Below are 27,750 nucleotides of genomic sequence, written 5' to 3' on the forward strand. Positions count from 1 at the left end.
TGGGTCACACTCAGCTGCGGTGTGACTGTAGCCTATGAAGTGTGAGAGAGATTGAAACTGAGCCTGCATGATTCACTGTTTCTCTTGCTGACATGTCTGGAAATGTGGTTACCACTGTATGGCTACTGCTGGGGCACATCTGACATCTTCTGGAAGCTGGTTCCAACTGAAGGTGGCATAATAGCTAGATGCTGCTTCACCATGTTTGGAATGAAAACTAGGTTTTACAAGCTAATGAAAGGGTAAAGTAGAAGGGAGATAAACCTCTATGGGCCTCGCAAAGTGATGACATCACCACAGTGGCCCACTCCTGTGCTTCCTGCTCACAGCGGAAGTTGAATGTAATACAGTCGTGTGGAGGTGTAGCCAAACTCAGTTCATGGCACAGTGGTGACTTTACTTCATAACGAACAGTCCTGAGGTCAAAATCAGCAATGGACTAAATGGAGATAGAGAAAAAAGGATAAAGGCATGAAATTTAATGCAGCTTGACTGACTAGAACAGAATTCAATCCCTTGACAACTGAAATGTACATATCTCTCACAACCAAATAAATGACACAGCCTATTTAAAAATTCAGTACAGAATTTGAGACCAGAAGCTAGTGAGGGGTGTGTGTGGGGAAACCTCTTCCTGATTTGTCTGAAACGAATGTGTGAACGGCGAGCTCTGCGCACTTTGCTAATTTAGTTTTTAATACTTTTTGTGTCATAAACCGGTGAGATTCGATACACCCTGTTCCATAACTGTTCTATGAAGACAATATGTCAAAGAATTCAAAATCCTCTGGCTCTGGAGACATTAAAAGACACTTACATGCTCAAGCCGACACCCCTGACAGGGCCGAGGACCGGGGACTTTATCGGAGTTCATCCGATAAAGATCTTGTGTTACGCGAGGCGAGAAGTAAAGGAAGACTTTCTTGGAATAACCACACCATTTTCTTGTTCCCAGATTTTGCGAATTCGACAAGAGAGAAACGTGATCGATTCAAGGAATGCAAGAAACACTTACATCAATGGAAAGTCGCTTTTGCACTGACGTTCCAGGCCAAATTTAGAATAGATGCTAAGGATGGCCGTAAAAAATGTACATGCCCACAGCAAGCAAGCGTTGTCCTTTATAAAGTCAATGGACTGAGTAAGTCATTGTGTGATGCAGCCCAGTGGACCTGACTTACTGAACATTCACTTGACTGTCAGAGGAAACGGAGCGACACTGTTTCTTTTTGTGTTGGTTCCGCCTAGCGGCTGGAGTTTGTTTTGTGGAGTAACACTCTTTCGTGACGGATTGTGGATTAATCTGCATGTTCTTTGTGCTTGCACCTTTGAGTTTGCTTTGTGGAATATTTCTTGCAAACAATTAGAGTGATTAGGGCATCTGTTCCACTCATGTAACAGCCGGCTCACTGAACATTCATTTGACTGTCCGAGGAAACTGAACAGCATATTATTATTATTATTAATTTTTTTTGTGCTGGTTCCGCTAGCAGCTGGAGTTTGTTTTGTGGAAGAACACACCTTCGGGATGGTTATGTGGATGAATCTACATGTTTTTTTTGCTTACGCCTCATATTGGCTGGAGTTTGTTTTATAGATTATTTTCTGTTGTGTAATTCTGTCTCACAAAATTTGTATAGAAACATCGGACTCGAGCAATCTGACGGCAAAGTTGTCGTGGGGGCTCTCGTAGGCGTACACGGACTGTTTGAGTTTAGAGGGATGGACGCCAGTTGGCGCTGTCGTGTGCAGGGTTAATGCGCACTTTTTTCTTTTTTCCGTTTTTTTTTTTTTTTTATGGGGTATGTTTGTTGCTCTAATGGTGGAATGTGATCTTTATAATTTAGTTTTTGACACACAATCTACTTTTTCTAATATGTCAAATGCCAAATGTTAATATGAGTGGATTATCTCTCTCCATGTGGAATGTGAATGGGTTGGGGCACCCCATAAAAAGAAGGAAGGTTATTTCTTTTCTTAAACTGAAGAAATTTGATATAGTGTTTCTTCAAGAAATGCATCTTTCCCCGCAGGAAGCTGAAAAATTTGGGAAGATATGGGGTGGGCATGTTTTCTTTAGTGCTGGCTCAAGTAAGAGCAGGGGAGTCATTACATTGATAAGAAAACATCTACAATTAAAATGTCTCAAACAGTTTAAAGATAAACTAGGAAGAGTCATTATTGTATTAGCTGAAATTCTGGGGCAAATTCTGGGATTTTGGCTAATATTTACGCACCTAACGCTGATGATCAAGGCTTTTTTATAGATCTTGAAGGGATGTTGCAAGCCGCTGGCACCCCTCATGGTATAATATTGGGAGGAGACTTTAATCTATTGATGGACTCAGTCCTTGATCACAGTGAAGCAAATGTGTGTAAACCGCCTAGAGCAACATTGATACTTCACAGGATGTGTAAAAATCTTGGTCTTTGGATATTTGGAGACTTTTGAACCCATCTGGTAGGGACTATACATTTTTTTCATCAGTCCACAAGATTTATTGTAGAATATATATATTTTTTTATATCTAAGTCCCTCATTTCATCTGTTGTTGATTGCTCAATTGAAAACATCTTAGTCTCAGATCACGCCCTGGTGAGTTTAGAGGTGTTGCCACATATGGAGAAAAGGAAATCATATAGTTGGCGCTTTAATGTATCCCTTTTGCAAAATCCTGAATTCCAACAAATGTTAAAGGCTGAAATCAATGTTTATATGGAGACCATCTGGTCCTCAGTGTCCTCTGTGGGCGTGGCTTGGGAGGCACTTAAGGTGGTTCTTAGGGGTTGGATCATACAGTATGCCTCATATGATATTTCATCTGATGGCCTCAGAGAATTGACCCGACTGAAATACAGATATAATACTATTTTGTCACGGAAGGTGGAGTTTTGGCTATTCAGGGCAAAACAGTCATATTTTCAGTTGGGGGACAAAGCAGGGGAGCTTTTGGTTAGATATATAAAACAGAGAGAATCTTTTTCTACCATTCCCTCAGTGAAATCTGCTGGTGGTGAAATATTTACCTCAGCCATTGATATTAATAATGCTTTAAAGAATTCTATCTTGATCTCTGTAGTTCCACTTCTTCGTCTACTGATGAAGACATTAGGAACTTCGTGGAACCATTAGAACTCCCTAAATTGACAAATGAGCAAAAAAATTCAGGCAAGGCTCCGGGGTCAGATGGCTTTGCTGCTGATTTTTTTAGATCTTATGCTACAGAACTGGCTCCACTTTTGTTTATACTGAATCATTAAAGAATGGTGTGCTTCTGCCAACCATGACACAAGCCCGGATCAGTCCGATTCATAAAAAGGACAAAGATCCAAGCGAGTGTAAGAGTTACCGTCCAATTTCCCTGATCCAGCTAGACATAAAAATATTGTCAAAAATTCTGGCTAAACCAATTAAGTAAAGTTATGACATCTCTTATACATGTAGATCAGGTGGGATTTATTCGGGGTCGCAGCTCTTCTGATAACATTAGGCGTTTCATCAATATCATGTGGTCAGTGGCAAATGATCAGACTCCGGTCGCTGCCATCTCACTTGACGCCAAAATGGCGTTTGATATGGTAGAATGGGATTATCTTGTTAAGATTTTGGAAATATACGGATTCAGGAATACTTTTATTGGATGGATTTAGTTACTTTATAGACACCCGGTAGCTGCGCTACAAACAAATGGATTAATTTCAGATTATTTTACTCTGGATAGGGGCACCCCGCAGGGTTGCCCTCTTTCCCCATTGATGTTCTGTCTTGACCTGGAACCATTAGCAGCCACGATAAGAAGGGAAGATGATTTTCCAGGGGTGGTGGCAGGAGGTGTGGCGCATACGCATTTGCTTTACTTATATGATATTTTATTATTCGTCTCCGACCCCATTAGATCTATGCCTTACCTCCACAGAATTATTAATTCCTTTTCTAAATTCTCAGAATACAGAGTCAACTGGTCTAAATCCAAAGATTTGGCTCTGACAGCGTACTGTCCAGTAACGGCTTTCCAGCCGGGAGCCTTACAGTGGCCCAAACAGGGCATTAAGTATTTGGCCATTTTATTCCCAGCAAATTTGTCGGATTTAGTTAGAGTTAATTTTGGCTCCTTAATAAAAAGGTTTTTAAACGATGTGGGCAGGTGGGCTTCATTACATTTATCTATGATTGGGAAGGTTAATGTTATTAAAATGAATTGTATTCCAAAATTTAACTACCTGTTACAATCTCTCCCAGTAGATGTCCCCCTCTCTTATTTCAAGCAATTTGATAGCATAGCGAAGTCCTTCATTTGGAATGGTAAGTGTCCTAGATTACACTTCAATAAATTACATAGGCCGATAGAGTCTGGGGGACGGAGCTTCAACTTCTCTCAAGAGATTATGGGAGAAAGATTTAAATTTGGTGTTGGAGGAGGGGTGTGGGCTAGGATGTCAAGTCTGCATCTAGAGATGCAAGGGTTCGCCTTATGCAATTCAAGATTTTACATCGATTCTATTGGACCCCCTTTAGATTATACAGGCTTGGTCTTAAAGTCACACCCACCTGCTGGCGATGCCAATCAGAAGATGGAGACACAGCCCATGTTTTTTTAGGGGTGTGTTAAGATCCAAGAATTTTGGTTGACGGTTCAGAGTTGTATGTGTGACATTTTGGGCACTCAAATTTTACTTTACCCCAGACTCTGTATTTTGGGTGATGGGGCGGTCATAAATTTGGGGCATAAACGTATAAAAAATTGGGTTCTGACCAGTATTTATGATTGGCAGACAAATTATTTTAAGGGGTTGGAAGTCGGATGGAGTGCCATCATTTCCAGAGTGGTTTGCAGAGATGGGGAGGGTGGCAGCTTTCGAGGAGGTGGCAAATAGAAGGCTGGGGTTTGGGGACTTGTGTTAAGAAATGGGGTAATTATTTAGCATTTTTGGGGGACTCTCTGGGAGGGTATGGGGAGAGAGACATTTAGTTTAATTATGTATGTTTATTATATTTTCTTTTTTTGTGTGTGTGTGTGTATTATTATAAGTGACCACAGGGGTGTTCGTTGGGGGTCAGGTTGGGGTTGGTGATTGGGGAGGGAGATTTTTAAATGTTTAATGTTGATTCGATATGTACGTGTTGTTTTTTTCTCTGTTGTGTATTTTTTAAAATCAATAAAAAAATGTTAATTGGAAAAAATTTATAATACTGTTATATTAATATTAATGTTATGTGTATATTAATATATCACTGGGTTTACACATAAACCTCAAACAGTAAGGAAGTCAATCTTAAAGGTGCACTAATTTCTTGTTCATGTCATCTTGGATTTACACTGGCACCTGTCGGCCTGGATGCAGCATCATTCAAACGCAATAGTTATAGTTACAGATGCCAATGTGAAAATTCACAATTCACAGTCAGCCATGATTAATTTAATTAATGAGTGAAAGTGTCAAATAACTGGACGATTACTGAGATTAAGCGAGCTGTATTCGGCTGGTCATGTGATTCTAACATGGCAGCCCCCATGAGGAGACCCTCTCCATGTAGAATAAAACAGCTTTTATAAGATTACTGATATGACTGGTGTCTTCATCTTAATGTGAGTGCTCATGATTTCTTACATTACAATTCATTTCTTAAGGAGTACAGCTTTTTTAATGAGGAAAAAATTACTTAGTGCACCTTTAACAAAATATTTGGGGTAGTTACACTTTTTTTTTCCAATCTAAAAGTGTCTTCCTGCTAATGACAAGTGCAAATGAAAGGGTCAACACTCATGTCACCATTAATCTGTGGACTATTCTAATTTTATCCATTGCATACTTACAAAAAGGGACAGACAGAATAGATGTTATGAGACTCGCGAATCAAAGCAAACTATCGCATTTTGGGGGTGGGTGATGATTTCAACAACAAAGACAACCAAAACAACATGTGATTCACTTGTGTGCGCTCTACACCAGCCCGGGGGCAGCGCTATAAAATGACGACGCAAAAACTTCTGTAATGAAAATACTTCCGTGTATGAAACAGGATTTCTAAAGTTTTCAAAAAACTGTTCAAAATCCCACACACTGATTTCTCGTGGAAGTTGACATTTCCACTCACCACACTGCGTCCAGCCGCTGCTCCGCTGATGCCCCGTAACGCGAGGCGGAATTCCCCTGCCTTCCCCGGGTCCATGCTCAGCTGAAGACGGAGAGATTCGTCTCCGGCGCCCGGGAGACAAAGCGGGCGTACACCAGAGTGGCATACTGACACCTTCACCGACATCAAAACAGTGTTGCAGCCCGACTGCAAGGCCTCATGGCCGAGATGAGACGATGACTGGGCCGGAGGAGGTGTGTGAGTCCACCCGCCTGAGCTCAGCGACATGCCGCCGACTGACTACTTCAGGCGGGGATATGTCGTTTTGGCACCCCGCTACTAACCGGATTCTGTGCGCTAATTAAATATTTGGAGATATCCTACAACTCCTTGATGCGGACATTTACACAGAAGTTGCGGCCTTGTCATCGTTGTTTTAGTTTCATACGGAGCACAGTCAGAGCAGGAAGAAACACGGAGACCGAAACAAATACAGTGCATGAGCACCGCTGCGCCTCCTGTTGAAAAAGCACACTGACATACACGCTGTGCTTGCTTTCTCATCTAGGGGATATCCCAAATTCCCCTGTCATGCATGCCAAGGCATAGCAAAATACTACTGTCATTAATCGCCACATAATTCTTAGTTAGATTGTTCAGTTTATCCATATGTAGGGGTTAGACTGTGTGTACCCTTGGTTACATAAGATAAATAAAAACAACAACAACAAACTTTTTTGTAAGTTAAATCTAGTCAAATATTTTTAACTTTATGACATAGTATTGATTAAAGTGAGTGAGTAAATGTAACTTTAACATTGATTTCGGTAAATACAGTAACTTGTATTTACAAATCTGAGGTAGGCCTACATGGTACTAAAATTCAAATAATAATTTTATTAGAACATATCACGTTTTGAACTCTACTCAAAATACATGTTTACTTGTGTATTACATGACATTTAGAGACCTTCATCAGGGGAAACTTAAAGGGATAGTTCACCCAAAAATGAAAATTCTCTCATCATTTACTCACCCTCATGCCATCCCTGATGTGTATGACTTTTTCTTCTGTTGAACATGAACGAATATTTTTAGAAGAATATTTCAGCTCTGTAGGTCCTCACAATGCAAGTAAATGGGTCCCCAAATGTTGAAGCTAAAAAAGCACATGAAGGCATTATAAAAGTAATCCAGATGACTCCAGTAGTTTAAGCTATATCTTCCTAAGCAATATGATAGGTGTGGGTGAGAAACATGATCAATATTTAAGTATTTATATATATATATATATATATATATATATATATATATAAATGTTGTGTTTACTTGGGACCCACACTTACAGAACCATGCAATATGCTATTTGCTATATCCTTTAAATTATTCACTTTTTTATGTCTAAAACAATTGTGATATAGACAGACTATTAAAGAAATCATTATTATTCTTTCAGACAAAAAAAAAAAAAAATTTTAAGCCTAACCCTAAATAAAAACTAAAAAATAAATATTTGAACATGCACACTCTCCAGCTGAAATAAAGAAAATATATTTTTGTATTTTGTAACCCCTACAAAAATGTACCATGGTAACCATAGAAACTATAAAATACCATGGTTACTACAGTTATGGTTAATAAAATAAAAATGTTAAAAAAAGATAAAACTGGTTGTTAGCTTTTAGTCAGGAAAAAGTAGAAAGATTCTGAATGCTTTTTACACAGATTGAAGTTTTAAAGTAGGCCTGGTAACAATAACTGCAGCAACTATGGTATTTTGGCAGAACTTATGGTTACCATGGTTAATGGTTAATACATTTGTGAGTAATAGTTTCAACAGAACAGAAAAAAATCAATATATTAATCAAGCTGACCACTATTCGTAATACTGATGTCTTTCTATTTATTTAGGATTGGACTGAAAAAATTAAGGGCATGACATACAACAGTACTCAACAGAGCGACTGTTTGTAAGAAACACTTTGATAGACAGTACTCACGTATTTCTGCTCATGTTCAACGTTACATAAATTCTTAACTATTTTCCTAACTTGAAAAACTGCTTTTTGTCTTGTTCTGAAAGAACTTTCATGGCTTTCTCTTAAAGTCGGTATGAAGCGGAAGTTAGAACCAATTTCTGTATTGTGACGTATTTCCGAGTGATACAGCTTATCGAACAAGAAAAAATGTAGGGCGGGGATTTGAGTTTATCCATTGGTTGTTGATTGGATTGTGAAAAGTGGCCGCTGCATAGCGGAACGGAGGCAGATGTGAATGCGAGTTTGCAGCAGACACACACACCCCTACCACCGTGCAGCTAGAGTCAGAGCCGGTTATCTGTGAAATTAAGCAGCGATCAAACTGACAACATAAACGCACGAGCACGTCGCAGTCTTTGCCTACGAAGAGGCTGTAGCCGTTGAAATATTTGTGAGTAAAAGATAACCATATTTTAACGTTTTGAATCACAATACATTAAATATAAAGGAAACAAAACGCTTGTGCTGTGCATCCCAAGATAACTGCATTCAAAAATATAAACAAACTCCAGAGGCTTCTGAAGTGTTGTATTCATTAGTGATCACTGCAGCAATTCAGGTGTGAAATGCCTCGAACACAACCGTGAATTCACCATTATTCCTCCTCATTCAAAATGTAAATTCAAGCCAGCTGACCTGTAACCAAGGAAGTTTGGGTTAAGGAACAATAGTTTTCAAGGAAAACAGACAAAAATACACCTTGACATCTTCACCAGTATGTGATTGATGCTTTGTTCAACTATACACAAGGTTGTGGTATTTATAAGAAAGGGGCAGGGTTTAAGCGGACTAAATGATTGGAGAAGTTGCATACGTCACCAGAGAGAAGTCTGTCGTTTCACAGGAAGATCTAGTTATTACATTTTCATTAAAGATTACCAGGTCCAAAAAAAATAATAATAAAACATGTGCATGGATGCAAGGGCGTAGCAGCTGCAGGGGACGTGGGAGACACATTCCCTGCACTCTTTAAAAAGGTGATTTTTGTCCCCCGCACTTTTTCAAGCTATGCCCATACCGAGTCCAAATGTTGGATTTGTATACAGTATTCTTTGTGTTTTGTTACTTTGGGCTGATTGAGCGAGCATCCATCCAATCACAGGTGAGTTTCATGAGCCGAAACAACCCTTACGTAATAGGCCGTCAGTCAGACAATGTACTCAACAGCTCCGTTCATTTCTACAGAGTTGCTTTCAACAATCCTAATTTATCCATGTTTTTGGGGGGGTTTCTCCCCAATTTGGAATGCCCAATTCCCAATGTGCTCTAGGTCCTCGTGGTGGCGTAGTGACTCGCCTCAATCCGGGTGATGGAGGATGAATCTCAATTGCCTCCGCGTCTGAGACCGTCAATCCGTGCATCTTATCACGTGGCTTGTTGAGCGCGTTACCACGGAGACATAGAGCATGTAGAGGCTTCACGTTATTCTCCGCTGCATCCACGCACAACTCACCACACGCCCTACCGAGAGCGAACCACATTATAGCAACCACGAGGAGGTTACCCCATGTGACTCTGCCCTCCCTATCAACCGGGCCAATTTAGTTGCTTAGGAGACCTGTCTGGAGTCACTCAGCATGCCCTGGATTCAAACTCGCGACTCTAGGGGTGATAGTCAGTGTCTTTACTCGCTGAGCTACCCAGGCCCCCTTTATCCATATTTTTTATCGGCACTGATGTTGATCTAAATTAATAATCTAGAGATGAGGATACACACAAACGAGAGTTAATTATCGGCATATCGTTCTTAATTGGCAGCATTACGTGAAATGCACCGCAGAAAAAAACAAAGGACAATCCTTCTTTTAAGCACACATTGTAGTGGAGTTTATATCAGCACATGAGTCTTCATTAAATTATTCTTTTTACATTTTGATTGTGAGGTAAAAGTTTGATCGGTTGTTTTTGCCAAGTGAAGCAGATTACTAGATCTGTGTTAAATATGTGAAGCTATTTTTAATATCGGCTCCTGTTTTTTACCTCTATGTTGGTGTGCAGTCGATAAGCTGTAGGAAAAAAGATAGATCTGCTGTGTTCTTAGAACATTTTACTGAAGTCAACAAATATGTAGACACTCATTTTTATACATGAAAACATGTGGATGTTATTGAAAGTCATTATAATTATTATAAGACTATTATTGTTGCCTTTGGATAAAAGTTATGATCAGCAGCTCAGAAACTGTAGGGAAATTATAGATTTGCTTTGTTCTTATAATTCATAAAACCTTTTCTTAATTCTCTTTGTAGGTCTGTAAACATAAAAATGTTAAAGGGTTAAATTTGTTTTAAGATCGTTGATTCAGTGACTAACTCAGTTCACACAAGACACTCATCTGTCACCACCTTCTAGCATCACCAGAAATGGTCACTGAATCATTAAATGGATCTGAACGAATTTTGGTGAACATAGTCAAAACACTCGAGCCACTTGGATACATTTAAATCCCACTGTACACAAGCACAGAGAAAAAATTTAATTGTGCACATGCACAATTGTCATTATTGTAACTGATTAAATAATTTATTTAGGACCAGCTTGTGCTCAGTCTTTTATTGTCATGTGTGAAACAGAAGCAAGTGCTCCACAAGATTCCCTTTATATTTGCAGCTAATTTAGCTAAATTTTGCAATTATGTTGCAATAACTGAATCTTTAAAATACTACAAATATTAAAAGTAAATAATATGTATATATTAATTTAATACTTATATCAAACTTATATATTAATATATACTGTAATACAGTGTATTAATACTGCACTGTAACTGTTGGGTCAGTTTGAGCCACCTACTGACAGTTTTCTTTTCATGCTGACTTGTCTTATAATGAGCGACTTATTCCTTTGAACTTTACACTATATGGTAAAAGTGCAGAGGTTGTTATCTCTTTATAGATGATCTCATGCAAGCTCATTAATTATTCAAGCCAGTTGCATGATAGGAACACCAGCTTTGTAAAATGTACTTATTTTATTTACCTGTGAAATTTACTCAAATTAGTGAATAAATATGACAAGGTTTTCTATTTTAGGATTGATACATGATGATGAAGTGTAAAGATAACAAACAATCAGAAATAGTATTTACCTATAAGCACTAGAGCATTCATTTTTACATGTTTGAATTAAGTACCAATGTAGAATTTACTTAATATTTTCAAGTTCACTCTTAAACTAACTTATTCAATGTAGAAAGTACTTAATGTTTTCTGCTACATTTACTTCACACACAAATTTTTATTTATTTATTTATTTATTTATTTTTTATTTGCTGGTGTTAGCAAATGTTAGTGTTAGTGTTTAGATTTTTGCTTGTTTTTTATTATATTATTATTATTATTATTATTATTATTTATTTTTATTATTATTATTTTTTTTTGTTAGTTAGTTTTAATAATCAGAGAGAATGTTTAATCATCTACAAGGGCACTTGTACGTACTTTATCAATGAAGGTGCTACGTCTCGACTGTCACGTCCACTGGAAGATTGGGTTATCACTCAGGTTTCTCAACACTGCAAGAAAATATCATAACAATTTTATTACCGTGCACACACAGCTGCCAAACTCAATACTGAAATGATTTTAAAATGGTATTTTCCAACATTTGTAAATTCGCTTCACAAAAATAAATAACACTCAACAAAAAATATAGATAAGAGCCAATTGGTCTTCGGACATGTTTTAAATGACGTGAAAATTCGCCAATAGAATGAGTACAACATTTAACTGACAGGCTAAACAGCCAATAGAAGTGTCCAGATTTTTTTACCAATCGCAAGGTGGGCGTGGTCATTGGCAAAGGAAATCGGACTGCGTAGAGGTGTGTCTTGTACATTGTTTTCGGATATCGAGGCTGCTGTTTGGTGTTTCCGAAATTTTCACGGACATAAGATTAGAAATAGGAAATATTATCGTTGTATTTGCCTGAGGTCGAGCGCAAGTGCTATTTTAAGCATCTGCAAATAAAGTCGCGTTATTTGAAGCGAAGCTTATCTTGTTTATGAGGTACATTTGTTCTAGATCAAATAAGGGGATGCTGCTGCAGTCGCTGTCTTTGAACTCGACACAATCTCTGAGTTTTATGTTGCGTTTAATCAAAATAAGTAGCTTTACGATAAGAGAAAGCGTTTGCAGAATATGTCAGTCTCGACCGAATCATTTTCAAAGATACTGAATTCAAATTGTGTCCCGCACCCCGCATAAACGCCAGAGGATTTGAGCCTGTATTGTGTTTTAGTAGTACTCTGTAAACCGAGTCGTCTGTTAAGCGGTCTAACTGCTCTGATATTTTTCATTAGTAGTCAAGTGGGCCCCACAACGTAAAAGGTAAGAGTTTAAAATCTACTTACTGATTATTTATTGTCTATAGTAGCAACAGCATAGCTTGTCAATAGCAGGTCAGTTGATGATCTTGCTTCATGTAAATGAGAGTATGTAATTGTTGCCAAAAAATGGACGTTTTGTAACACTGGCTTGTTTGTTCTTACTATGGCAGTAAAACTGAAACATTAACCTATTCTGTTTTACCCGCACACACCCAGGTGAAGTAGGAAGTGCTTTGATGGGTTGGGGGGGATGAGATTTGGAGCCAGCAAATACAGATCCTTTTATATGCGCAAGAGTGTGTCTGAAAATGGTCTAATTTGAACTAGTTTTACCTTTAAAACGAACAATATATTTAAGTGTTGAAAACCAGGTAGCCATACTGCTGTGCCCATGTAACACTTCACGGGAGTCCTTGAACTTTGTATGTAAATAAGCAACTTTACACACGTCCAGCTGTTTCCACTTGTGTATATCCATAATAAATATTTCATTAATCAGAACTTGAAACCACTAGTTGGTTGAATACACAAACTTGTTGAATTGATGTAGGCTTATATGTAATGGTGTGATCAAATAGATGACCTTTTTTATGAATAAAAAAGCTACAAATACATGATTTATGTTATGTGTGTTGGTTTTATTTTTCAGCCATGAAGCTTTTGGAAAATTCCCGATTTGAAGCATTAAGCTCCCAGCTGTGTGTTGAAACTGGGGATGCTCACATCCTTGGCAGGTATGAACTTGACCAATATTAATTATTGTGGTTTAGGTAGTTTTAGACAGAGACCTGGAGATTTAAACATTGTGCTGTAGAGTGTCTGTTATGGTAAAACATCCTGTCACACTTTAACAAACAAATGCATGCATTCTTCCTGTGGTTAATGGGGTAGAAGTTTTTTCTTCTCTCTCTCACTCTCTCTGTGTTTAGCTTTTACTCTACAAACATCTGTGCTGAAACCTGCACCCAATGTACACACACATTAATGTGAGAAATGGATGCATCGAGAGACCAAGATACCTTCAACACTGCAAAGTTCAGACAAGTAGTCGCAAAGCTTTAGTGATTGTTCATTTCTTAATATTTAAGTTGAAGTTAACAGTATTTACGTGCACTTAAGAAAATGGTTTATTACAGGGTTTTTGCAGAAAGCGGCATTCTGAAACATCATGCAAACATGAACACAGATTTCCTTATGGCGTTTAAGGGATTAAGAGAAAGCGGTTTAACACACCTGGGTTTCTCCCAAGGTGACTTATGTGGTCATGTGCGTGGAACAGACCGGATAACAAATGTCACAGGATGGAGCCCAACAAGTCAACACAGTGGAAAGAATTCAGTATTTCTGGGAGTACAGTGGGAAAAGCTCATACCCTATAAATTATACCCATTTATACACACCAATGTAAAATATCAACGGCCCTTCACGTTGTTATATATGCGCTTGTACGCGCAATTCCACTGCAGGTCGCGGTTAGAAAGTTTAGGAAACAGCAACAATTCTGTAAATATATGGAATATCTGGAAATAAAGCGAAGCAACAGAGAATAATAGAATAATAATAAAATCTTCCTCTGATGCCATGTTTGTTATTTACACAAGCGTCACAGGGAAATTACGTTGCTGTGGAGAAAGCCGCATGTATACTGAGTAAAGAGTGTGCCGCTTATACAGTGCATGTAAGCGGGAATGCCACTTTATCTAAATGAGCCACTTTGTGGTGTCCATGTAAACGTATTCACTGTTAATTGAACACTATTCTCTTGATACGCTTGTTGTTGTTCAACCAACTCACTGTTTCAAAAGTATAGCCACAAAACCTAAACAATATGCATGTTAACTAGGGCTGAGTATTGAAACGGATGTCTTGATTCGATTCTGATTCACAAGCTCTCAATTTGATTCCAAATTCAATTCAATATCAATTCATATGGGTATATTTCAGTAATGTCCATTTAGTTTACATATGAACAAAATTACAGTATCTCCCAACTAATTCTGTTAATTATACAGGGGGCTTTGTAACTAGGTGCATTAAGAAAATTGTATTTTTAAAATGATATTTTATCATTAGTTTTTCTTCTTTTGCCACATTTGAGCTTTTTAAAAACGTACACATTCTTGTATTCCATCAATTACATATGATGTCTTTAAAATTGCATTTATTATATTGCTCATATTATATTTTGTTACATGTTTATTGTTTCATGCATAATTTGTACTATTTACAAGTATTTACATTGATTTGTAGAGCACATGCTTAAACCCAGTACTGTCTCTTTAAGCGTCTCCATACTTTGGCACACACACAGACGAGAGAGGACTCGAGTCGCTTTACCGCATCATGTGATTAGAATTCAATTTTATTTTTATTGTTTTTGATCAACAACTGACTGTAAAAAAAAACAAAGGATATTAAGGGACAATAGACCTTATTAGTGCTAGCACCATCTTTGATTTGTAATGGGAATGGCAATGAGACTGTGAGGGACGGACTTACCATCTCTTTAATGGCACGAATGGTATGAAGCTGTGTAAAGCTCCTAGATCACATCTGATTTTCCACAACTCATGTCGTCTGGAGTTTTTTGTCTACTGAATATTTTTGGAAACATGTTTTTTCAATGTTTTGTCCGTGGAAGGATCCAAAAACGCTTTAAACTGCAGTACAGCCTATTGAAGGGACTGTATGTCTATCCCTCACAGCCTCGTTGTCATTCCTGTCAAAAATCAAAGATGGCACTGCTGTGAATAAGGTCTTTGTTGCTTTGTACATGCATTACACTATGATTACACAACGAGTCAAACCAAACCAAACTTTTTACACACTCGACACAAGGATCGCAGTGCTACACTTTGCCAATATACTACTCAATCACTACTGTGTGAAATCGGAACATTTACCAGCCAGCCAAACCTCATAATGTGAAATTTTGTCGCATATAGAATAGAAGCCTTTATTTTAGTCACACATTATACATACATTGTTTGCATATACAGTGAAATTTATTTGTTTTCACATATCCCAGCCATCCCAGCTAAGCTGGGGTCAGAGTGCAGGGTTAGCCATAGGGTCAAGGGCCTTGGAATATATGCGAGTGATTTAATCGCATTGTTGAAGGGTTGAGAGCAGTAGTGTAGCCTAGGGCATAAGCTGTATGCCCACCTATATTTCTTAGGAATTTGCTTATTCCCACCTTAAATAAGTGATGAAACTTATGGCCGCCAGTACAACGAGTAGCCTTTTGACCCGAAACTTTTTCAATCTACTTACGTGATGCCACAGCACCGTTGAGTGAATTGTGTATTTATTGTATTATTTTAAAAAGTGTACAGAGATTCTTTCTAAATGCGCACTGAGCTGCGGGAGCAACTGATGACAGTGCAAGACAGACAGTCCAACTAAGCTGATCCATCAATCAGAACGTTCATTTCAGACGTGATTGGATATTTGCTAACCAATAATATTTTCAGTTTCAGTAAGGGGCAGGACATTTCCAGCGTCTGATGCACAAGCATCCCTGGCGTAACGATAAATTGCGCTGTAAACTTATTTCCCTGCTAAACTTAATATATATACACTGGCAGCCAAAAGTGTGGAATAATGTACATATTTTGCTCTTATGGAAAGAAATTGGTACTTTTATTCACCAAAGTTGCATTCAACTGAACACAAAGTATAGTCAGGACATTAATAATGTGAAAAATTACTATTACAATTTGAAAAAAATGTTCAGAACTTCTTAAACTACTTCAAAGAGTTCTCATCAAAAAATCCTCCACGTGCAGCAATGACAGCTTTGCAGATCCTTGGCATTCTAGCTGTCAGTTTGTCCAGATACTCAGGTGACATTTCACCCCACACTTCCTGTAGCACTTGCCATAGATGTGGCTGTCTTGTCGGGCACTTCTCACACACCTTACAGTCTAGCTGATCCCACAAAAGCTCAATGGGGTTAAGATCCATAACACTCTTTTCCAATTATCTGTTGTCCAATGTCTGTGTTTCTTTACCCACTCTAACATTTTCTTCTTGTTTTTCTGTTTCAAAAGTGGCTTTTTCTTTGCAATTCTTCCCATAAGGCCTGCACCCCTGAGTCTTCTCTTTACTGTTGTACATGAAACTGGTGTTGAGTGGGTAGAATTCAATGAAGCTGTCAGCTGAGGACATGTGAGGCATCTGTTTCTCAAACTAGAGACTCTGATGTACTTATCCTCTTGTTTAGTTGTACATCTGGCCTTCCACATTTCTCTCTGTCCTTGTTAGAGTCAGTTGTCCTTTGTCTTTGAAAACTGTAGTGTACACGTATGAAATCTTCAGTTTTTTGGCAATTTCATGCATTGTATAGCCTTCATTCCTCAAAACAATGATTGACTGATATGTTTCTGTTTCTTTTTTGCCATTTTTGACCTAATATTGACCTTAAGACATGCCAGTCTATTGCATACTGTGGCAACTCAAAAACAAACACAATGTTAAGATTCATTTAACGAACCAAATAGCTTTCAACTGTGTTTGATATAATGGAAAGTGATTTTCTAGTATCAAATTATCAATTTAGCATGATTACTCAAGGATAAGGTGTTGGAGTGATGGCTGATGGAAATGGGGCCTGTCTAGATTTGATCAAAAATGACTTTTTTCAAATAGTGATGGTGCTGTTTTTTTACATCAGTAATGTCCTGACAATACATTTTGATCAGTTGAATGACACTTTGGTGAATTAAAGTACCACTTTCCTTCCGAAACAGCAAAATCTGTACATTATTCCAAACTTTTGGCTGCCTGTGTGTGTGTGTGTATGTGTGTATGTGTATATATATATATATATATATATATATGCCTTTAAATTTAACTTTATGAAAATACTGCATGTTATTGCACCCATGCTAGTTTTTAATGCTCTTTACAGATGCTGGACAACTGTGTCCCGTAATTATATCAAATGCTTTTTTTTTACTGCTGTCAGTGGTGCCTTTTTCTCATGATATCAAATAATTTAAATGTATATTTCTTAGTAGGAAAACACTTTTACTATACACAGGAAAGCACATTATTGTACACAAATAAAAAAAAGAACCTTGAATTATTATGTAGGCTATATATGATAATACAAGATAATGTGTTAACGTGAACATTACTACACTCATTAGCTACAATTCTTAACAGTTTATTGTGTATTATGTATGTATTAGTTTATTAATTAGTAATTTTCATAGTAGCCTAATGAAAGGAACTTTAAGACCTATACATTTAAATACATATTTAACATCAAGTTACCAAACCATTGTTCTGTACACCTTGCCAGCAAGAAACTTACCCTGATATACATTTTGTAAATTCATGTGGGACTGTTATTACAACAGGGAATTTTTTTAATGGAAAAAATATATATTTTTCACACATTTTACATATAACCGGGTGCATATTCTTTTTTTTGGGGGGGGGGGGGGTCCTTCATAAATTCACAGTATGCCCACCTCTTCAGACAGTACTGCACCACTGGTTGAGAGTGAAATAGAGTGAAAGATTGATCTCGGAATTTAATAATTGATATTGTTCAAATGAAGATCACAATGCATTGTAAAATCTATATTTTTACCCAGCCCTAGTGTTAACATGATTTTAGTATGATAAAATCACTTACCGTAAAGTTATATCTGTTTTACCTGTAACGCTATAAACAATGATTTAAACAACTTTACAGCTCAAATAAAACAGTTTTAACAGAAGAATTAATGTGCTTGTATAAAATTATTAGCCTCACATTTTTGCCTTTTAAACCCTCCAAAAATGGGCCCCATTCACTTCCATTGTAAATGCCTCACTGTAACATCTTTTATTTATACTGTATATTTCCATATATAGATATATATATAGATATATATATAGATAGATAGGAAAAGGAGGGGAAAAGTTTAAAAACTTTCTTTTTTTTTTTTTTTTTGGTAATCAGAATTATGCCACAAATACTGTTAATAGAGCTTGACTTGTATTGTACCCGGAATATTCCTTTCAAGAAAAGGTAACAGTAAATTTGTTAAAGGTGTTATGTAAGGGCAATGTCAGTAGAGGCATGATTGTTATTGTTGCTGTGATGTAGGTTATAGTGTCCTCTAACACATACCAGAGTGGTTATTTAGGGGTGCGTGTACAGTTGAAGTCAGAAGTTTACATACACCTTAGCCAAATACATTTAAACTCAGTTTTTCACAATTCCTGACATTTAATCGTAGAAAGTATTCCCTGTCTTAGGTCAGTTAGGATCACTACTTTATTTTAAGAATGTGAAATGTCAGAATAATCGTAGAGAGAATTATTTATTTCAGCTTTTATTTCTTTCATCACATTCCCAGTGGGTCAGAAGTTTACATACACTTTGTTAGTATTTGGTAGCATTGCCTTTAAATTGTTTAACTTGGGTCAAATGTTTTGGGTAGTCTTCCACAAGCTTCTCACAATAAGTTGCTGGAATTTTGGCCCATTCCTCCAGACACAACTGGTGTAACTGAGTCAGGTTTGAAGGCCTCCTTGCTCGCACATGCTTTTTCAGTTCTGCCCAAAAATGTTCTATCAGATTGAGGTCAGGGCTTTGTGATGGCCACTCCAATACCTTGACTTTGTTGTCCTTAAGCCATTTTGACACAACTTTGGAGGTATGCTTGGGGTCATTGTCCATTTGGAAGACCCATTTGCGACCGAGCTTTAACTTCCTGGCTGATGTCTTGAGATGTTGCTTCAATATATCCACATAATTTTCCTTCCTCATGATGCCATTTTTTTTTTTGTGAAGTGAACCGGTCTCTCCTCAGGGTTCCAGACTAAAAAAATGACTTGGGAGCCACTGGCTCCTAAACTGAAACATTAAGGAGCCAAATGGCTGTTTTTAGTCGCCAAATCACAGAATTGCTCGATTTAGATAGAAAGCCAAAGATAAGGAAGACAGCTGATAACCCATTACTCAGAGATTTAGGGCGTACTCTCACTAGGCCTGGTTGCCTTGTACCATGCCCAAGCACGATTGTCCCCACTACCCCGCTGGCCTGCACTCGCATTGCACTTAACGTTCCGGGCCTGAGCACGCTTACGTCATTACGATGCAACTTTTTGTTTTGAAGAAAACAGGAAGAAAAGCGCTCTCGCGTGGCACAATGGAGTCTCTGTGGCTTATTTGGAGTCGTTTGGGGTGCAGTGACACACGGCCCTCTCACGTCTAATTGTCGACAGCATCGTACCACTGGAATTTATCCTTTTCGTCCGATGAGCTGCCAGATTTACCATCAGATACTGAACCTGCAGTTTATTCAGCTTGTCACGACATTGCTCAATGGTTCATTGGTATCCACAAGCACAAAGATAGTCGCAAATTTTACCAAATATCTCGGAGTTCTTGTGTGTTGTATCCAGTTGTTGCTGTATACTCTCGTCGGCCCAAATTTCCAGTAAACACTGCACCTTTGCCGTAGACAAAAGTGATCCTTTTGCCACCATGTTTGTTAAATGGAACAGTCGCATCATTGACATCATGTTTAGAGTTCCGTACTTGGCCACAGTTAGCATCACACTAGATGCATACCATGCCTGAGCCAACTGAACCGTGCCCGAGCCCACCTCTTCAACCGGGCCAAGGCACGGTACAGAGCGATCACACTAGTCAAACGAACTGGACTTTGGGGATCAAACATGCTCGGACACGGTACAGATCGCCTAGTGTGAGTACACCCTTAATAAACAGTATATATAGTTGAGAAGATAAGTTTGCATTCCCTTTTGTCTCATAAATGTTCACACCCGTTTCATAACTTATACAAAATCTTTTTTTTAGTACTGCTCTTCTGAATCTACAGATATTTACATAAATTATAGTATGCATATAGTAGTGTGTTGCCTTCTTGAGCATCAATGAATATTTGCACCTTGTGTAATAGTTGTGTGCAAGTCCCTCAATTATCCTTAGTGTCAAAAGCTTGATCTCTCTCTCTCTCTCTAATATAGTTTCAAATATTGCCTTAGTCTTTCTTTACTTTTACCGTATGGCCCAGACACAAAGACTACAAGAGTTCAAATTGAATGAAATCCCAGATGCAGTTTATTGTGCTACTCCAATCCCATTCAGTAATTACCAGAAGGAAAAAAGTGGTACACAATATGGGACTTTTAATTATAAAGAAGCTGAAATACACATGGGACTCTTATTTTGAAATGTCTGTGCTCACTGATGGCTGATTCGTTGAGAAAGTGAATCTGATTCATACTGCTAACCTGAGCTCCTGAGTTCACACCCTCTGTTCTTTTCAGGTGATTCATGAAAAAGTTCCGGTTCAAAAGAGTCATTTGTTCAAGACTCTCTCGCGCTGGGTTTGTTGCGTGTGGTGCAGCGAGCTCGTCAGAAACAGAACTGGTGAAAAGTGGCATGAGGCACACTAAAGATGAATTCAGTAACTCATGATGATATCTGACAAAACTGCATATAAACGCACAACCCGACTGTCGCCATTGGTGATTAGATTTTAAATTATTGTCGCAATCAATTATTTTTGGTCGCTATAGAACTATTAATTATGTAGGCTATATATGATAATACAAGATAATGTGTTAACGTGAACATTACTACACCCATATTAGCTACAATTCTTAACAGTTTATTGTGTATTATGTATGTATTAGTATACATTTGTATGTATTAGAATATATTTCAGTCTGGAGCCCTGCTCCTGCAGCAAAGCACCCCCACAACATGATGCTGCCACCCCCGTGCTTCATGGTTGGGATGGTGTTCTTTGGCTTGCAAACCTCACCCTTTTTCCTCCAAACATAACAATGGTCATTATGGCCAAACAGTTTAATTTTTGTTTCATTAGACCAGAGGACATTTCTCCAAAAAGATCTTTGTCCACATGTGCACTTGCAAACTGTAGTCTGGCTTTTTTATGGTGGTTTTGGAGCAGTGGCCTCTTCCTTGCTGAGCAGCCTTTCAGGTTATGTCGATATAGGACTCGTTTTACTGTGGATATAGATACTTGTCTACCTGTTTCCTCCAGCATCTTCACACGGTCCTTTGCTGTTGCTCTGGGATTGATTTGCACTTTTCACACCAAATTTCGTTCTTCTCTAGGAGACAGAATGCGCCTCCTTCCTGAGCGGTATGATGGCTGCATGGTCCCATGGTGTTTATACTTGCATACTATTGTTTGTATAGATGAACCAGACTTGTGGAGGTGCACAGTTTCTTTTTTCTGAGGTCTTGGCTGATTTCTTTTGATTTTCCCGTGATGTCAAGCAAAGAGGCACTGAGTTTAAAGGTAGGCCTTAAAATACATCCACAGGGACACCTTCAATTTAGTACACCACCTATCAGAAGCTAACTGTCTAAAGGCTTGACATAATTTTCTGGAATTTTCCAAGCTGCTTAAAGGCACAGTTAACTTTGTGTATGTAAATTTCTGACCCACTGGAATTGTGATATAGTCAATTAAAAGTGAAACAATCTGTCTGTAAACAATTGTTGGAATAATTACTTGTCATGCACAAAGTAGATGTCCTAAACGATTTGTCAAAACTATAGTTTGCTAATATTAAATCTGTGGAGTGGTTTAAAAGAGTTTTAATGACATCAACCTAAGTGTATGTAAACTTCTGACTTCAACTGTAAACACAGCTGAGTTTCATATGAGCTGCCAGCTTTGGTATGTAGTGTTCTCATTGGATTAGTGCAGAATATAGCAGAGTATATACAGTAGAGAGAGTGTAAAGTGAGATGATGTTTCATTTCCATCAGAGCACGAATACCAAAAATAAATCTCTTAATTGTGCTGACAATGGCATCAGTATAGTTCATGTAGCCTACATATAACTTCATAGTGGTTAAGAGCCTAACCCATATATGCGCAGTTGTCTTGGTACCCATTTCGATTTTGCTAAAAGTCATCAGGATCTTGTTACATCCCTACTTTTGAACTTCATTTCAATGTGATGTGTGTCGACCCTCAAACTATTTTTACACTAGCCCACAGCTAACACATGCACTCATTTACATTGTATGATAGAGCTCAACTTCTGTTTTACTTGTTTGTTCCACTGCTTTTTGGAGCTTTAACTCTACTTTAGGAAAGTGGGCCATAGTGGCTTCAATCATATGACCCACCTCCCGCAAAAGACTTTCCCCTTCACCTGTAAATAAGCATGTCTACAGAGTGTTTCTGAGACTGTCTAAAGTCGCACAACCTCTTACATAAGCAAGAAAGATAAACACACACTGTATTCCCATGCAACCCCACCACCACCACACACACTACATTTGTGACATTTTATCCATGCTATTAAATATAGGTCTGAAAATCCCAAAGCGTCAAGGTCATGACAGGAGGATCAAAATAACTTTACTGATGTTTTAAATACTGCAAAAAAAGAACTGCAGATATTTGACAACTATGCACATTCAGGCAGGTCATTTGGCTGACACCTTGGAAAATGTGTTAATGTTTGAGTAGTGTTGTAAATGGAAGCAAAGTATTTTATTGTCTAATATCTGGCTATCCGATTCCAAATGACATCAGTGCTAATTTAGAGCCTGGACCATCTGTTGCAGGACTCCTTGTACTACTACTATTTGCAAAATGAATGTTTAGAAATCTAAAATGTATATTTCCTATTGACTCACTAAATCAGAAGATATAATATAAGCATCTTAAGACAAATGTTTCTGTAAAACATCTAATGTGCCTTAGAATTTTGCACAGTACTGTATTGCTTTAACATTTTGGTTCCCAACACCTTTGTAGGAATTGATGTCTTATTCTTGTAATCATTGTTGAGTAATCAAATTGTTCTCTTCTCTCTCCCTTTTCTTGCCTACCTCCCATTCCCAATTACAGGATAGAGAGTTATTCATGTAAGATGGCTGGTGATGACAAGCACATGTTTAAGCAGTTCTGTCAGGAGGGGGAACCGCACATACTGGAAGCTTTGTCTCCCCCTCAGTCCAGCAGTGCTCCAAGTCCTAACCTGTAAGTAGAACACACACTTCTGTACAACCATAGGTTTTACCTCAATTATTTTGCTTACTTTTTATTTATTTATCTTTCTTATATTTTTATATTTTTTATTTTCTTTTAGATTGGGGAAGAGTGGGGAGGAAGGCGAGAACCCACTAAGTGATAAATGTTGCAGGAAGACTTTGTTCTATCTCATCACCACCCTGAATGAGTCGTTCCGGCCTGATTACGACTTTAGTGCTGCCCGTGCCCATGAATTTAGCAGAGAGCCCAGCGCTAACTGGGTTAGTATGACTGATTTTCCCTTGTATAAAGATAACATGTTGTATATGCTAGTAAAGAGACAAGCATAATAATACTGTAGTGTTTAATATTACATTATTTTATGCAAAGCACAAAGGTTGTTAGAGTTGGTAACAGATAGTGTTGCAAGAGAATAATTAATGAAATGTATGCAGTGTGGAGTTTTTTATTGTGCCTATAACATTCTGTTCATCTCCGCCAGGTGGCTGACTCGGTTAACAGCAGCCTTTATTCCGCTGTGGGGGAGCAGTTCAACACTTTGGGGCCAGAACTGTGGAATGCCATTGACCAAGAGATAAACCTGCAGAGCTGTGACATCTATAGGTGTGTAAGGACTGAAGAAATTCATGACAGGACTTAATTTGAAGAGATTTAGTCATAAAAATCTTTTTAGATCATGTGTGTTCTGTATTTATATTATGTACACCTAAATGTGTTTTTCTGTTTTACTAACAAGTTTTGTATTTTGTTTGCAGCTACAACCCAGACCTTGACTCTGACCCCTTCGGTGAGGAGGGCAGCCTGTGGTCCTTCAACTACTTCTTTTACAACAAGAAACTAAAACGCATCGTTTTCTTCACTTGCCGCTCAGTCAGGTCAGGAATCTCTCTATACACAAACGCACACAAGGGGCTCTATTTTGGCGACAGAGCTACGCGCAACAACCACACGCTGCGTCTCATCCATTTTTCGTGAGAGTGCTAATTCTAAGCGCAATTTTCGTGCCAGCACAAAAAAGTGCAAGTGGCCGTGGGTGGGAGTGTTCGCACCATATGTAGGTGTATGCGTGTAAGCTGTGGGTGTATTGTAAGGTAATAAATTTGCTATTTTCCTGAGAAATAGGTCATGGCACTAAGACGTCTGACAACCAGATGTTATTCTCGGTGCAAAGTCTTAACGCTGTTCCTGTATTTGTAGTTTGGAAATTTCAAAAGCAGGTCATAATAAAGTTCATGTCCAAAAAATAATACTTATATTCTCTATAATTTAACGGAGCCTACATCTAGTTAGTCCTATAAGGACCGTGTCACTGTCATAGAAATATGCCTGATATTCAACAAGGACGCAGTTAATGCGCAAAAGAACGTAAGTGCATATTTCTATTCTTCTAATTCATTGCATACAGCCAATTTACACAGCTAAATTCTTATGAATGTTATCAATGCCTAACAGGCAATAGACTATGTGCAATAACAGGAGAAGAACATTCCAATTAAATTGCACTTGACCCAGCCCATTAGCGCTTTGCGCGCAAATCACATGTGCCTCGACTTAGCGCGTGCTTGCACCAAGATACCAAAAGTAGATGGTCATTCCCACTGACTTTGCCCGTATGGCATATCGCATTGCCCTGCGCTTAAGATGTAGCACTCCTAAAATAGAGCCCATGATGTTACAATCCTTGGTGTCTTGGTTTAAGTCATTTCAAGAGTTTTTTTTTTTTTTTCTTGTATTTTTAACATCTCACCATCTTATGTTTAGTGTCCTCAGTAGTTATGGTCGTAGTGGCCTTGATAATGAGTTAGACATGGAGCTGGATGACGAAGAGGAAGTGGATGGTTTCATGGAAGACAGGTGAGGTCATGACTTTATTAACCACATACTGATATTGCACTTTAAGCTCAGTTCTGCCTTATTTTTGGCTGTTATGCTGTTATAGACTATTAAAATTATTACAATTGTGCTTTTATAATTTGTAAATCGGAGGTGACTCGCAGGCCGCAACCTAATAGTTTGTGGTTTCACAACTTGCTTTGTCCAAGTTACTTCAAAGAGGAAAGATTTGTCATCCTTATCGAAAATTATTTGTTTTATATTTCAGGTTTCCCCGAGCTCTGTGTGTCTAAATCTTCTTTAGGGATGTCAACCTGAACTTTAGCCAAAGGGCCTCATTGTTTACCACCTCCTTACTTTTTTGTTGAATTCATCCATTGATTAGGAGGGAAAAAACTTTCAAAAGCTTTCTTTGTTGGAATGTTTTTTATTTTTTTTTTTTTTTAAATGTGTGATTCATTTTGCTCGGTTCTGTAAGGCCTGAAAAGGGGAATTTGTAAAAGTTAAATTTAGACCTATTTGTCCTTAAGATGATCAAAGACTGGCTGACAAGAAATTCAAGAGAGCTGCTTGGTTTGACATGGACTCATTTAGGCATGGGCTAAGACACAAACCATGTAAAAACTACACTAAAAACCAATTTTTCCAATTTTTCCCAGGAAATGTAACCATAGCAGCATTTTCAAACACCTGCATTTTGACAACAGAGACTAGATGTTGACACATTCAAGACATATTTTTTTTTTTTTTTTTTTTTTTTTTTTTACACAAAGACCATGTGAGCCACCATTTCTGGACCTTGAATCTCTAAATGTTTTCCGGAATTGTCTTTTTTTTTTTTTTTAACTCTGTAAAGTTTGAAGTTTATGTGTGTTAATTTTGTCTTTAAGTTTCTTAGTCTACTGTGTGAAAGCTTTAATAACTTCGTTTATGATACCACAAGACTTTCACACTGTTTATCAGATTTTATTTTTTTATTTTTTTGCCTTGTTTCTATATATTAGCTTAAAAAAAAAAATGTAGTTTTTAAATTGAAATTGCTGTCTTATCAGCATTCAGCAATTTCACTATACACTGAACTGATTCTATCCGTTCACTCTTTTTGTTGCTGGCTTTGTCATTCTGGTACTGCTGTACCTGCTAAAATTGTTTCTAGTATGATATATCCATATATAGTCTTTCTGTTCAGCAGTATTTAGAGCAGTGCTAGATTGTATATGTAATTTATCTTCGCCCTCTTTTTGGCATGCATTTGAATAAATCGACTCCATCTTGCTACTTTGGCATAGCTAAAATGTAAACGAATGAACCAAACATCAAAGCTTTCAAAGCTGAAGTTTCTGAATGTGTCTGTTTCTTATAACATTATAAATTTGTTTTTACCGCTGTTTTGAAGTGGATAGACAAATTTGAATAGAATATACTTCTTGTAGCCATTTTAGCATTTAAACAGGCATTTATTATATTGATAACTTTTAAGGATTATTGTGCATCTGTGACTTGGGGGGGGGGGGAATAAATGTTTTGTGTTATTTACAGTACCAGCTGTCATTTGTTTTTACTTGACATCTATTTGATACTTGTAATCTTCCACATTTTGTTGACAATTGTATTTTAAAGACAGTAATCCAAATACTGCAGTAGGACTAACAACGAAGAGAAACAAAGTTCTTTGCTGCTAGTTGGGATTGTGTCTTTACATTTATTTATCTTTGTTTAGCTTCCTAAACAACACGTTCAACCACAGGTAGGGGCAATACATGAAGGTCACTAAACCATAGGTTGTTCCAAAGGTCTGCCTGTACAATATTAATTTGTATCTCTTTATCTCAAAGCATCTACCTGAATTTTTCAGTACTTGTTCAACTATTATACCTAATTTGGTATTTAAACCTGAGCTCCACATATAAAGGTTTAATTGTAATGCTACCTAAGAGGTATATTTTATTTAATTAGATCATAGATATTATGCTACTTACAGGAGACAAAGGGCCCCTGGATGGAAAGGACTCCTCTTAGATTTCATTTTGTCCCTTTATTACACTGGCTGGCCAAAAAAAATTAAAAATAACTTGCATACTCTAATATGTGGTTGGACTGCCTTTAGTTTTGATTACGGTTGTCAAAATATTTCTTTCCGTCAGAGTTGCATTAATTTTTGGCCGAGATCTTGTATTGATGACGGGAGAGTCAATCCAATCCGTAAAGTCTTCAGCACATCCCAAAGATTTTCAATGGGGTTAAGGTCAGGACTCTGTGGCGGCCAATTCATGTGTGAAAATGATTCCTCTTGCTCCCTGAACCACTCTTTCACAATTTGAGCCAGATGAGTCTTGGCATTGTCGTCCTGGAATATACCCGTGCCGTCAGGGAAGAAAAAAATCCACTGATGGGATAACCTGGTCATTCAGTACATTCAGTTAGTCCACTGACTTCATTTTATTGCCGCATAATGTT

General features: G+C 37.8%; 2 protein-coding genes across 4 annotated transcripts in view; one reads left to right on the forward strand and one right to left on the reverse strand.

Annotated features, from left to right (window-relative positions):
- The window catches only part of LOC127453578 (ranBP-type and C3HC4-type zinc finger-containing protein 1-like), a 30,834-nt gene extending 24,126 nt beyond the window's left edge, over positions 1-6,708 (reverse strand). The window contains exons 1-2 of the mRNA XM_051720047.1: positions 6,098-6,708; positions 265-439 (exon numbers count right to left, since the gene is read on the reverse strand). Coding sequence (XP_051576007.1) covers positions 265-439; positions 6,098-6,364 — 442 coding nt within the window. The 5' untranslated portion in view covers positions 6,365-6,708. The remainder of the gene's footprint in view (positions 1-264; positions 440-6,097) is intronic.
- Positions 6,709-11,940: 5,232 nt separating this feature from the next.
- On the forward strand, positions 11,941-26,834 carry LOC127453602 (repressor of RNA polymerase III transcription MAF1 homolog). Of its 3 annotated transcripts, XM_051720094.1 has the most exons (9): positions 11,941-12,443; positions 13,092-13,176; positions 13,372-13,486; positions 23,317-23,448; positions 23,558-23,720; positions 23,942-24,063; positions 24,216-24,335; positions 25,222-25,314; positions 25,562-26,834. In XM_051720094.1, the coding sequence occupies exons 3-9, from the start codon at positions 13,440-13,442 to the stop codon at positions 25,584-25,586; spliced, it is 702 nt and encodes a 233-aa protein (XP_051576054.1). In that variant the 5' UTR covers positions 11,941-12,443; positions 13,092-13,176; positions 13,372-13,439; the 3' UTR covers positions 25,587-26,834. The 3 variants fall into 3 exon arrangements, with proteins under 3 accessions (XP_051576054.1, XP_051576044.1, XP_051576062.1); XM_051720084.1 differs by lacking the exon at positions 13,372-13,486 and having other exon boundaries at positions 11,942-12,443; XM_051720102.1 differs by lacking the exons at positions 11,941-12,443; positions 13,092-13,176; positions 13,372-13,486 and adding an exon at positions 20,473-21,744.
- Positions 26,835-27,750: the final 916 nt, after the last annotated feature.

The sequence above is a fragment of the Myxocyprinus asiaticus genome, chromosome 2 (genome assembly GCF_019703515.2).
Source record: "Myxocyprinus asiaticus isolate MX2 ecotype Aquarium Trade chromosome 2, UBuf_Myxa_2, whole genome shotgun sequence".
Classification (NCBI taxonomy): Eukaryota; Metazoa; Chordata; class Actinopteri; order Cypriniformes; family Catostomidae; genus Myxocyprinus; species Myxocyprinus asiaticus.

What these genes read in the sequence shown, in the direction of transcription:
- LOC127453602 (XM_051720084.1), top strand. Translation starts at nt 13,094, where the DNA reads ATGAAGCTTTTGGAAAATTCCCGATTTGAAGCATTAAGCTCCCAGCTG. An exon ending in GATGCTCACATCCTTGGCAG is followed by an intron (nt 13,177 to 23,316) that starts GTATGAACTTGA and finishes TCCCAATTACAG; the next exon opens with GATAGAGAGTTATTCATGTA. An exon ending in TTCACTTGCCGCTCAGTCAG is followed by an intron (nt 24,336 to 25,221) that starts GTCAGGAATCTC and finishes TCTTATGTTTAG; the next exon opens with TGTCCTCAGTAGTTATGGTC.